At 41.5% G+C, this 13,369-nt stretch overlaps 1 protein-coding gene across 1 annotated transcript; it reads left to right on the top strand.

Moving 5' to 3' along the window:
- The first annotated feature begins 594 nt into the window (after positions 1-594).
- Positions 595-3,140, top strand: NAP1L2 (nucleosome assembly protein 1 like 2). Its single transcript, XM_059678814.1, has one exon. The coding sequence runs from the start codon at positions 1,004-1,006 to the stop codon at positions 2,378-2,380; it is 1,377 nt and encodes a 458-aa protein (XP_059534797.1). The 5' UTR covers positions 595-1,003; the 3' UTR covers positions 2,381-3,140.
- The last annotated feature ends 10,229 nt before the right edge of the window (positions 3,141-13,369 follow it).

Raw genomic sequence — 13,369 nt, 5'->3', positions numbered from 1 at the left:
TGGTCCAACATTTTATTTTTCTATTTTTTTAATTGAATTCATTGGGGTGACATTGGTTCACAAAACCATACAGGTTTCAAGTGTACAACTCAACAAAACATCTTCCTCACACTGCATCTGTCCCCATCGCCTCAAGCAAAATCTCTTTTCTGTCCCCATTTCCCCCACCTTTGCCCACATCCACATAACCCCACCCCTTTTCCCTCTGGGTATCATCACACTGTTGTATGTGCCTTTTTATTTTATTTTTTTGTCTTTTTTTTTTTTTTTTTTTTTGCTTAATTCCTTCACCTTCTTTTAGTTACAATTTTCTCTTCAATCTTTTGAAATTATAAAAGTATAATACAGTTGAAAATTGAAAGGCTAAACCAATACAATATGGGTTTCCAGAAAACTCGGGGAGAGGGGCTGTTGGAGGAGGAGGAGGAGGTAAATGAATCAGCCATATTCTCGGAAGGTGAGTGGAGTTGGAAACTTGATAGATCTAATAATTTATTGGCTCAGGGCTTGTCAATTACGACAGCCCAGCAAATGAGATTAGAGCAGAGTTGTGGGGGAGGGAGGGCGTGACGCAGCAAGCTACTGGCACCAAGAAAATCTAGCCAAGAGACAGCTGCGTTATCATATTGCGGCACCATTGTTGTTGTTGTTGTTTTTTGTTTGTTTTGGTTTGGTTTTTTAACTAGCTGCTGTTTGCAGAGGTCTACCCACTGCGACACTCTGCATCTCTGGCCGGGTCCTGCAGGACGGTTCACATCGCCCATCTCGCCATCCTCTGCACCCAAGCCCAGGCCACCGCTGCCGCGGTTCAGTTCTTACAGATCAGCACCGCCTTCATCCCGGCTGCAGTACCGACCATCGCTTTCACAGTCCGGCCGCTACCGCTGGTTCCACCTCTGCAACAGGCATCGCTGCTTCTGATATTCGGTGAGTCTTTCCCTGCGGAGGTCAGATCTCCTGATCTTGGAAGTAGCCACATTAGACGTGTACGGTCCTTTGAAAAATGGCCGAGTCAGCCGACAGCAAGGAATTGTTAGTATCCAGTCAAGAAGAGGCTGGTAATAAGGTGATGGTGGAGGGGCCTGGGAAACAGCCGGAGCACGGGGAAAATGCCGCAGCTGAGCCTGGAAATGATGGAGAGCGCGGTGAAGAAGCCGCCCCTTGCCCTGGGGAAGAAGGGGAAAAATGTGAAGATGCTGCCGGGTCCGGGGAAGGCGGGGAAAAAGGTGAAGTTACTGAGGACTCAGACCCAGACCGACCAAAAGGACTTATCGGTTATCTTTTAGATACAGACTTTGTTGAAAGCCTGCCTATGAAAGTTAAGTACCGTGTATTAGCCCTCAAAAAGCTTCAAACTAGAGTGGCGAATCTCGAATCCAAATTCTTGAGGGAATTTCATGAAATTGAGAGAAAGTTCGCTGAAATGTATCAACCCTTGTTGGAAAAAAGACGTCAGATCATCAATGCAATCTATGAGCCTACAAAAGAGGAATGTGAATATAAATCAGACTATGAGGACTATGATGATGAGGAGATGTATGATGAGGAAGAGATGTATGGTAATGAAGATGGTCTGGTACATGAGTATATGGATGAGGGTTATGAGGAAGATTATTATGATTATGCTATTGTGGAGGAGGAGGATGACAACAATGCTGCTGCTGATGATGACATTGAGGCTACTGGGGAGAATAATAAAGAAGATGCTCAAGGAATTCCTGATTTTTGGCTGACTGTCTTAAAAAATGTTGATACACTCACTCCTTTGATTAAGAAATATGATGAGCCTATTCTGAAACTCCTGACAGATATTAAAGTGAAGCTTTCAGATCCTGGTGAGCCTCTCAGTTTCACACTGGAATTTCACTTCAAACCCAATGAATATTTCAGAAATGAGTTGTTGACAAAGACCTATGTGCTGAAGTCAAGACTAGCATATTATGATCCCCATCCCTATAGGGGAACTGCGATTGAATATTGCACAGGCTGTGAGATTGATTGGAATGAAGGAAAGAATGTCACTTTGAAAACCATCAAGAAGAAGCAGAAACATCGGATCTGGGGAACAACCCGAACTGTGACTGAAGATTTTCCCAACGATTCATTCTTCAATTTCTTTACTCCTTATGGAATCAGCTCAAATGGAAAGGATGGAAATGATGATTTTTTACTTGGTCACAATTTACGTACTTACATAATCCCAAGATCAGTTTTATTTTTCTCAGGTGATGTACTTGAATCTCAGCAGGAGGGGGTAATTAGGGAAGTTAATGATGCAATTTATGACAAAATTATTTATGATAGTTGGATGGCTGCAATTGAGGAGGTTAAAGCCTGTTGCAAAAATCTTGAGGCAATGGTAGAAGACATTGACCGCTAAGGCAGATCTATATGGCCCTGAAATTAACAGCCTTAGATCTAGATACTCAAAATAAAAACCGTTAATTAGTCTTGTGTTCTGAATCTTTCTTAGAGTGTTAAAGCATATATTAGAAATATAAAAGAAGTTCAAATACTAATTCATTTGACCTTGCATTTTAGTAGTAGAATGCTTTCAAGTAATGTATACTGTGGTAAATGATTTAAGACATTAAAATAGTGTAATGTATTTTAATCCTTCTGAAGTCCTTTTGTCATGTAGCTATCAATTTGTTGATGTGAATATTATCCAGGCTGCTAAATGAGAACCAAATTTTTTTGCTGTTGTTGTTTGGGTAATTTTATTTTCTTAGTCCTTTAGCTAGTGAGTTTAATTTTGTCATGCCTGCTTCATTTTGCAATAAAAATGCAGTAGAATTTAAAACTTGAATGCTTAAGAAGAAGCCTGCATATGGTTAAGAATTTCAGGCAAAATCAAATTTATTGTTAATAACAGCTTGTTCATAGGCTCTTATATTATGTAATCATAACAAAAAATGAAACTTAGTAATACTGAGGTTATTGTTTATCAGTGAAATGTTAATCACAGTATTTTTCAAAGATTGACACATTGTACTGTGTAATTGTGTAAGCTGTAATTACAGTGTGTAATTTTTTTCATATACAACATTTAATCATTCATTGAAAGTGATCACTTTACCATTTTGAAAAGACTTCATGTTCTTTCACTGCAAAATAAAATGAATAAAAATGTCAGTGTATCATGTTTTAAAACTCATCTTTTTTTCTGGTTATGAAAGTAATATGTTCATTGGTGAACATTTGGAAAATACAACAAATATTTAATTAAAACTAAAATACTGGGTGGGTGGGAAGAGATCAACCAAAGAACTTGTATGCATATATGCATAATGTATGGACACAGACAATAGGGTGGTGAAGGCCTGGGGTGGGAGGGAGCAGAGGGAGGCTAGAAGGGGTCAATGGGGAAAAAAGAGGGACATATGTAATACTTTCAACAATAAAAAAACCAAACCCCCAAAACAAACAAAAAAAACTAAAATGCATATTCCCATTCCTTAAAGATAGGCACTGTTAATGTTTTGATTTATTTTTTACTATTATTTTTCTATGTGTACATATGCATGCAAATTTACTAACACCATACTTAGATATGCAAAGACAGTGTAACTTTTTATTGTTTATAACTGATCTAGTCTTTCTTAAACTTTTTTTTCATTGTTAATCCTTACCAGAGGATGTTTTCCCATTGATTTTCAGAGAGTGGAAGGGATGGGGGAGGGAAGGAGAGAGAGATGAGAGAGACATCGATTAGGATTGGTTGCCTCAACCAAGGTCAGGGATTGAATCTACAACCCAGAGACCTGCCCTTGACCCTTCGGTGGGCTGGTTGACACTCTAACCACTGAGCACACCAGCCAGACCATAACTGATATAGTCTTAATCCTAAGACCACCTATACTGCCCAGGGTTGCAGGGAAACAAAAATTGCAAATTTAACCAATTCAGTAAACTCATTACTATTTAGTAGTTTAAATATCTACACTAATAAAAGAGAAAAATGGTAATTGGCATACGACGATACCCTTTTCATTGGCTAATCAGGGCTATATGCAAATTAACTGCCAACTATGATTGGCAGTTAACTGCCAACTAAGATTGGCAGTTAACTGCCAACAAGATGGCGGTTAATTTGCATATGTAGGCACAATGCAAGGAGGCGAAAGGGAAAGCAGGAAGAAGCCCCCTGCCACTGACAGTGATCGGAAACCCAGGGGGGAGCTAAGAGATGGGGGGCAGGGCAAAGGCGGCCCTGGGGCCGCCTTTGCCCTGCCCCCCAGCCATGATCAGAGAATCAGGCGCCTTTGCCGCCCTGGCCAGTGATAGCAGGAAGTAGGGGTGGCCCCCCAGCCATGATCGGAGAATCAGGCGCCTTTGCCGCCCTGGCCAGTGATAGCAGGAAGTAGGGGTGGAGCCAGTGATGGGAGCTGGACACGGACGAAGCTGGCAGTCCCGGGAGCTAGGGGTCCCTTGCCTGGACCTAAAGCGGAGCCCACGATCGCGGGGCCGCTGCAGCTGCGGGTCCCCGCTGCCCGAGCCGGATGCCTCAGCCAGAGGTGTTAGGCCTGGGCAGGGGCGGAGCCTGCAACCGCGGGGAGCTGGGGGTCCCCTGCCCAGGCCTGACACCTCTGCCGGAGGCCTCAGGCCTGGTCAAGGGGCCGATCCGGTGATTGGTGATCGGAGGGTGATGAGGGTCAACTCCTCTGGCCGAGGCATCAGGCCTGGGTGGGGGGCGGAGCCGGGGATTGGGGGGATATGATGGTCCCCTTGCCCAGGCCTGAAGCCTGGGTCAGAGGCGTCAGGCTTGGGCGGGGGGTGGAGCAAGCGATCAGAGGGAGATGGGGGCCCCCTGCCCAGGCATGATTCCTGGGCCAGAGGCCTCAGGCCTGGGCGGGGGCCAGAGCCAGTGATCGGGGGGAGATGGGGGTCCCCTGTCCAAGCCTGACACCTCTGGCGGAGGCGTCAGGCCTGGGCAAGGGGCCAATCAGGTGATCAGAGGGTGATGGGGGTCTATGCCTCTGGCTGAGGCATCAGGCCTGGGCAAGGGGCAGAGCCAGCAATCGGAGGGGTCTGGGGGTCCCCTGCCCAGGCATGATTCCTGGGCCAGAGGCATCAGGCCTGGGCTGGGGGCAGAACCAGTGATGGGGGGAAATGAGGGTCCCCTGCCCAGGCCTGACGCCTCTGTCAGAGGCGTCAGGCCTGGGCAAGGGGCCGATCCTGCGATTGGAGGGTGATGGGGGTCAATGCCTGAGGGCTCCCAGTATGTGAGAGGGGGCAGGCTGGGCTGAGGGACACCCCCCCCACACACACACCCAGTGCACGAATTTCATGCACCGGGCCCCTAGTTCTGTATAAAACAACAAGGTTCTGTGTGTTAGTCAATATTTCAGATTTACCTACCCTTCCACAATGTTATCTGGATGTATAGGGGCTTATATTGCTTTATGTCTTGGGTGGGGAGCATACACTGACTGGGGACAGTGAGATGTGGTTGGTCAGAGAGCTGACTTCGTCTCAGAGCCTACTTTGCCTTCTTCAGGTATGGAAACCCAGAGATTTGGCTTTCCCCTTTGGCAGACTCTATGAAAGTCACATCTATCCCACTGGGACAACAGAGAGAGAGAGAGAGAGAGAGAGAGAGAGAGAGAGAGAGAGAGAGAGAGAGAGAGAGATTATTAATAAATTTTTCTCTTTTACTTTTTCAATTACAGTTGACATTCAATATTATATTAGTTATTAGCTTCTGATGAAAAGTATAGTGGCTAGATAATCATACTTTACATTTCTTCCCCCCCCCCCCCAGTATTTTCAGTTCCCATGTGGCACCATACATAGTTATTACAATATTATTGACTATATTCCCTATGCTATACTTTACATCCCAGTTACTATTTTGTAACTACCAATCTGTACTTCTTAATACAACAGGGAACTTCTTAATCTCTTCCATACCTTGTGAATGCTGAGAGTGAGTAGGAAGTGATAACTCTGTCTTGTTATGGCTGCCTATCCACTCTACATCCCAGGTGGTTGTAATGTGATCCCACAGAATTATAAAATTTAAGTAGAACAAAAGCTCTTCTGCTTGTGAGTTATTTTTCCACTATTGAACATACTCATTCCTTCAGATTTTGGCTCAAAGAGGTAAGTTTTATAACACTGCCTGTATTTCTCACTCTGTCTCATCTCTCTATAGTCAACTGAGCAGGAAGGCATGGGAATTTTCCTCTTCTTGTCTGGACATAATATCATATCTTTCTCCCAGGTACAATAGTAGATGCTCACTTGCTTTTCCCTGGGGTTGCAATAGTTGACAGTGTATAGGGAAATAGAGACAAGTTAATATTATAGGGGAACCTAAATATGGAAATACTTCCCATATTTACTTGACAAATATAGACCTTTTCACAGTTTTCATCAATGTTAATCTCAACCTCTATTAAATTCCTGACTTCCCCCAAACCCTTCACACACAGAAAGATTAAGCCTCCTTTAATTGTGTTTACTTTTATTGTGCATTAAAAAGTCAGGAACATGGGCGTATCTTTTCTGCTGTTTCACAGAGGAGAACCAGGCACCTTGAAGTCTCTCCTGTCCCTTTCTCTTGCCTTCATGAGGTAGAGCAGTAAAACTGCTTCTGGGCTTTCTATAAGGGCAGCCATCCCCTTTGCTATATCTCTCATGTCAATGGCCTCCGGCCAAATACCATGAGGGACATACCCATAGTTGAAAAAGTTGGATGCATTCATTACTGCTGTGAGGCAGAACACACATCCTGGGGAGCTATTGTATGTTATCCGTAAGTGGGTGTTAAAAATCACACTGCAGGATTTGGGCTTTGGTTGTGTGATTTCATGGAGGGTCTAACAGTGGAGGTTTACTTTACATTGTAGGAAAAATTTTAGAATTAGCAGCTCAATAAATCTTTATAGGGAGGAAAGACTAGAACAAGAATAAGTCTGTAATTGGTGAAAAGGTTGTAGCCACTCATTTTAGCTAGAATGGCAAGGATTTGGTATTTTTTGGTTGGCACAGTGACCTTGTTTTTGTCTACGCTTAGGCAAAATTAAGTGGCTTTGCTTTGTCACATTTAATTGTAGTCCTAGAGTAACCTGTTCTGAGGCTGTTCTGTGAGATGGTTTATGTCCAATAAGAGAATAACATAGCCTAGCTGTGAATATCAGGCCTGATGTCAGGGACTGCTTTTTATATTTCTTTCTCTTTCACCCCTTCTCAAAGAGGTAATTTGAGACTGTCAATTTTCCGATAGCTTGTAGTGTGATGACAGTACATTTGATTTGGGTTTAGACTGGTGTAAAGGCCCTTTAGGCCTTGAGAGTAGCCATTAGCTTTAGCCCACATTCCAGAGGGGCCTGTACTAGGGTTTAGGACACAAATATAACTAAAAATAGAATTTTACCTTAATTCTTTTTGCAACTGTTCTTAAAAACATAATTCATACAGTCCTGGAGGAGTTTTGAGGTGACTATTGGGCCTTGTTAGAGTTTTGGTATTTTTAAGGAATATAGTAAATATAATAAAATTCTATTTTGGGGCACGTAATTTATAGTGCAAATTACAGTATTTAGTATTATATATCAGATGGCATAGAGATCAGTCTTTGTAGCCAGGCTGTTTGGATTCAAATTCCAATTCTGTAATTTATTAGTTGGGTGACCTTGTGCAAGTCACTTTATGTGTCTCAGTTTTCATATCTTGAAAGATAGGGTAATTATTGTGAACTACATCATAGATTATTTTGAAGAGCAAATTGATTTATATAAAGTGCTTTTAAATACGCGTAGCACATAGATGCTGATAGGTGTATCTATCTTTATTATTTTTACTATTAAGTTTATATCTGTAAAATACTCAAAACTGTGAAGTATAAAAAAGACTACAGTAAATTCTTATTAAATTATTAATAACAAAAACTGAAAGCTTATACTTTCTATTTTAATAACAGACTCCCCAAGAGTTTTGCTAATATTTAGAAGGGCTAAGTGGCAAGTTTAGGTGCAGTACTTAACTTACTGACAAGCCTGGTTAATGAAGAGGAAAATATAGTGACTAACTATAGTGTTACTTCCTCACCTTCCCAATACATTCAGTAGCCTTATAGCTGTGTACACCAAACTCAACACTTATCATAGGCCATTTGATCACTGGCCAATAAATGCATCATTAATTTAAAATATTTGGAAACTGGGAACTGTCAAACCAGAAACTAAAATCACATGAAATTATATATCATCCATAGGTACATAGCAGATTTGATTTTTTACTACACAGATATATGCAACATATAGCTGATTATTTTAAAGCAGAGAATCTTTTAAAATATAGTCCGGCCGGTGTGGGTAAGTGGTTGAGCATCAACCTATGAACCAGGAGGTCACAGTTTAATTCCTGGTCAGGGCGCATGCTAGGATTGTGGCTCGATCCCCAGTAGGGGGCGTGTGGGAGGCAGCTGATCAATTATTCTTTCTCATCATTGATGTTTCTATCTCTCTCTCCCTCTCCCTTCCTCGCTGAAATCAATAAAAATAATATATTTTAAAAAATAAAAGAAATATAGTCCCAGCTGGGTGGCCCAGCTGGTTGGAGTGTCATCCCATACACCAAAAGGTGGCAGTTTGACTCCCAGTCAGGGTACATACCCAGGTTGCAGGTTTGAGGCTCACATGGGAGGCAACCAATTGATGTTTCTATCTCACATCGATGTTTCTCTTTCCCTCCCTCCCTCCCTCTCTCTAAAAATTAATTGAAAGCAAAGATGTATAAAGAATAATTTTCTATGGAACACATTTCAGAAATGTATTTTCTCTGAATTCTTTGCTCAATAATATAGTTTTTAAAAGTAAAAGACAAAAGAATGTCTAACATTAGATGACCCCTGCTTTTTAAAACCACATAAATGATCTATGTGTTGATCTATTCCCAAGGTGATTAAAGACCATAAAAACTCCACTAACCCCCATTCTGCATGTGCACACACTTCCATACTCCTACTGGTTCTCTCTGTGTGTGTACCTGTTTGCATGTGCTCACTCATGAGATGGAAGAGGTGAAGTGGGATGGGAGTGCATGGGGTGGGGGTGTCACTCATCATAAAGGACCCCAGCCCTTGTAAAACTCCTCTCCTGGGGTTGTGCGGATGCTAAGTAGGGGGTGGGATGAAAGGGAGGTGAGGTTAATCAGCAGAGGCCCCCTAATATAAGCCTCTTCTTTAGCCCGTGTGTGTGTGTGCTCATGTGAGCTCACTTCGTATATTATTTGAGCCTTCTGCCTTAGTCTATTTTAAATGAGATGTGTGTTTTTTTAAGCCTTTCATTACCAGTTTTATTTAAGTATAATTGGTATACAAATTAGTTTCAGGCATGGAATATAGTGATTGGACATTTATAAATCTTAAAATGTGATCACCACACTAAGTCTAATAATCATCCATCACTGGGAAAACTGATCACAATATTATTGGCCATATTCCCCTTCACCTTTTTCCACCACCCTCCAAACTCTTGTCTACTCTGGAAACCATGAGTTTGATTCCTATTTCAATAAGTCTGTTTTTGTTTTGCTTCATATTCCACATATAAGTGAAATCATATGGTACAGGCAGTCCTCGGGTTATGTTGGACTCGACGTATGTTGTTTCATGGTTATGTCACCATCTCCCATTTATTTATATAAAAAAGTTCCATCATTTTGACGTATGTACATATGTGCTTAATGTTTTTTATTATTTATTTACCACAAGTAAAGGTCAGGAATTGTTATCTTTCTTCGAAATTTTTTTTTTACTGTTTCACTTCATTACTGCTGTGTATGTGCTCCATGTGAGTGATGTAGGTGCTTATGTAGGTGGGTTCCGACTTACAGCGAAAATTGCGTTATGTCACACTGTAAGAACGGATCTCCAATGTAACCTGAGGACCTACTGTATATACATATTCAAGAATATTGAGTTCCACGAGCTCCGGGCAGAGGCAGAGGGAGAGAGAGAGATAGACGAGGTGAGGAGGAAATCTCAGGGAGTAGGAGTTGGGGAGCCCTTCTGTGCCACAGAAAATTTCCAAAGAGAGTGAAGGAAGACTTTCTGGAAGAGGAAGGCTTTACTGATAGGAAAATGATCAAAGTCTGTAGAAATATTATACTATCTTTTGGAGAGATTAAAGGAAGGAAATAATAAAGATTAGAGAAGAAATAAATGACATAGAGACTAAAGAAAAACAATACAAAAAAATCAATGAAACAAGAGCTGGTTCTGCTGCATTCATTTGCAGCAAGGGTTCAGGATCTGAAGGAGGAGCCATACACAAATGAAAACACTAGAAAAGAAATATGAATTTAGAAGGCATGAGGGGCCAGGCAGAAAACTTCCCTCTAGTGGAGAAGCTCTCTGAAAACTGGGTCCAGTCTGCTTTTTATTCACTTGAATACACATTTTCCCTTTAGGAATGCAAACAGGCATATCAAAGGTAAAGTTTGGTAACAGTAAAAGGATTATCAGGTTAGGGGATTGCCTTGAGCAGTTTGGTCAACAGCAGGACAATATTATGCTGATTATCAGCCCTGCTGAATGTAAAAGTCCATTGGCCTTCCAGTGGGATTTTTGGCATTTTATGCTAACTACTGTTGGTCTTTGCCTCCAGCATTTTACCCTTTTTGTTTTCTTAATAAGTCTAGAAAGGTGTATGCCACGTGCAGGGCTTGAGTCCTTTTAAAACTTTTCATTCCGCATCTGCAGACTAGAATTAAACATATAAGAACAAGAATGAGACAGACAATCGTAGTTATGCTAAGAGTCAAATGTAGGGAGATCAAATGAAAAGGATTGAGTTCTTTCATGTCCTTTTTAAATTGCTGCCAGGCATCAAAGGAACTAGTTTGCAGTAGGCTCCTTTCTGGGCCATCAGTGCTTTATGGGTCCCCTTCTCAATCACTGTCCCTTGTGACATGACAGCAATGATATTCGAGTTCTGGATGGTGGACAAACGGTGGGCAATGACCATCTTTGGCTTTGTCCATGGCAAACTGCACCATCATACAACTGGTGACTGCTAGCATGGCAAGGCTTCTTCACCATCCCAGGTCATCTCTGGACTGTTTCTCCTCTGTCTCATTCTCCTCCCATTTCTTATCTTCAGCATGTTGCTTGGGGCTACTGCTATCTGTGGCTGGAGTAGTAGATTGTCTGCAGCTGCAGGTACAGGGTGTCTAGTCAGTTCCTCTCTCGGATCCCTGTTGAATGTTCCTTGCAGAAATCTGCATGGGCTTGTAGGAGTTTTCTGGAAATACACAAGCATATCCTTGACCAAAGGTTAACAAGGGGTCAGGCCCTTCCATAAACCAGACTTTGGATCTTTCCATTTAATCAGACCATTTTCCTTTGGCTTATTTTGACACCAATGTAATTGCATGGGCGTCTTGCCATCAGTGTTACAAGTGAAAAAATTTGAAGTAATTAAGGCTTGGTGTAGTTTACTTACAGGAGATTTCTCCACTATTCCCTCTTTTTGTTTTTCAAGTTGGGATTTTAGCCACTGATGTTGGCATTCTATAATTGCCTTTCCTTGGGAATTATATGGTATTTCCGTAATGTGCTGAATTTTCCATTTTTACAAAATTGCTGGAAATGACATCTGCTTAAATAGCATAAATAGACTTTGGTCATTGAGCCATTTTAATTGAGTAGTCTTAATTCTATTTACCAGGCCAGCAGCATAGGCAGAATTAGAAATAATATTAAGAGACTCTTGGAAATCCTGCAATGCAGCCTTGATGGCTTCTAATTCAATTCTTTGCACAGAAGTATGATTGGTCTGGATGACTCGGTCTGAATTCATTGCATGATAAGCAGCTTTACCATTAGATGAACCATCAGTAAAAACAGTTAATGCTCTAAGAATAGGTTCCTGCCTAGTATTTTTTGGTATAATAATAGGGGTGTAATATAAAAATTGTAGTAATTTGTTTTTTGGTAGGTGACAACTAAGTTCCCCTGAATATTCACTTAAAATAAGTTAATTTACCAATTTAAATTAGTCTGAAATAAGGTTTATTTTCTAACTTCATTTGTCCTTGGGTGTGGACAGTAAATGACACTAATTGGATTTCTGCTATCAGTCTTTTTGAGTATATTGACATAAGCTTTGTTTAGGGAGGCAAAATGCAAATTATTTACTTTTAAGTGTCCTTGGTTTAGGGAAGATAGGATTTACCAGATGGCCCCAAACTGCTTGGCATTCATATATGTATTTTTTAGATGGTTGAAAACTGCTGTTACATGTGAGCCATAAAATTAGAAAATGATTCTGTAGGTCTTTACATATCCTATATAATAAAAGGCTAATATGCAAATTGACTGAATGGCAGAATGACTGGTTGCTGTGACACACACTGACTACCAGGGGGCAAACTCTCAATGCAGGAGCTGCCCCCTGTTGGTCAGTGGGCTCCCACAAGAGGAGCACTGTTTAGCTAGAAGCCAGGCTCATGGCTGGTGAGCACAGTGGCGGTGGTGGGAGCCTCTCATGCCACCGTGGCAGCACTAAGGATGTCTGACTTATGGCTTAGAGCAGAGGGGGCCTAAGCCATCAGTCAGACATCCCCCAAGGGCTCCCAGACTGCAACAGGGTGCAGGCCAGGCTGAGGGACCCGCCCCTCCAGTGACAAATTTCATGCTCTGGGCCTCTAGTACTTAATAAAAGCTTTCGTAGGATCCCTAAGTATATTGAATAAATTTGTCATTTCTCCTGTAGAGATTTTTAGATAAGGTCTTAACTAATTAATGTCCTCTAATAATTTTTAAAAGTCATTTAAGGTCTTAAGGCAGTCTTTTTATATTTCTACATTTTAAGGCCTAATACATTGGTTTTTAATTACCATTCCTAGATATTTAAAGAGCATCACCTTCTGTATTTTTTTCTAGAGCAGTGGTTGGCAAACTATGGCTCGCGAGCCACATGCGGCTCTTTGGCCCTTTGAGTGTGGCTCTTCCACAAAATACCGACTTCTGCGCATGGGCCACGAAGTTTCAATCGCACTGTACTTGCGCACCCGCACGTGGTATTTTGTGGAAGAGCCACACTCAAGGGGCCAAAGAGCAGCATGTGGCTCGCGAGCCGCAGTTTGCCGACCACGGGACTAGGGGGTTAGAAATAAGGCTGGAAAGGTCATCAAGTGCTCAATAATAAAAGGCCCTGAATTTCAAGCCATAGATTGTCTACTTCATATTGAAGGTAAAATAATACCACTGACAAATTTCATGAAAACTTATAATGTTTTAGATGCTTTTTATAGCTGTAATGTAGAAGGAATATTAGGAGTGATTGAGGCTGGGAGCAGAGCTTAATTAGAGGATAATGTAATATTCTATTTATACCCTCTGTCCTTAATTACAGGG

Source organism: Myotis daubentonii, chromosome X (assembly GCF_963259705.1).
Source record: "Myotis daubentonii chromosome X, mMyoDau2.1, whole genome shotgun sequence".
NCBI lineage: Eukaryota > Metazoa > Chordata > Mammalia > Chiroptera > Vespertilionidae > Myotis > Myotis daubentonii.
The sequence above is the reverse complement of the archived record's forward strand: the minus strand, read 5'-3'. Positions and strand labels throughout refer to the sequence as shown.

Coding starts and splice junctions, on each gene's coding strand:
- NAP1L2 (XM_059678814.1), top strand. CDS start 1,004: ATGGCCGAGTCAGCCGACAGCAAGGAATTGTTAGTATCCAGTCAAGAA.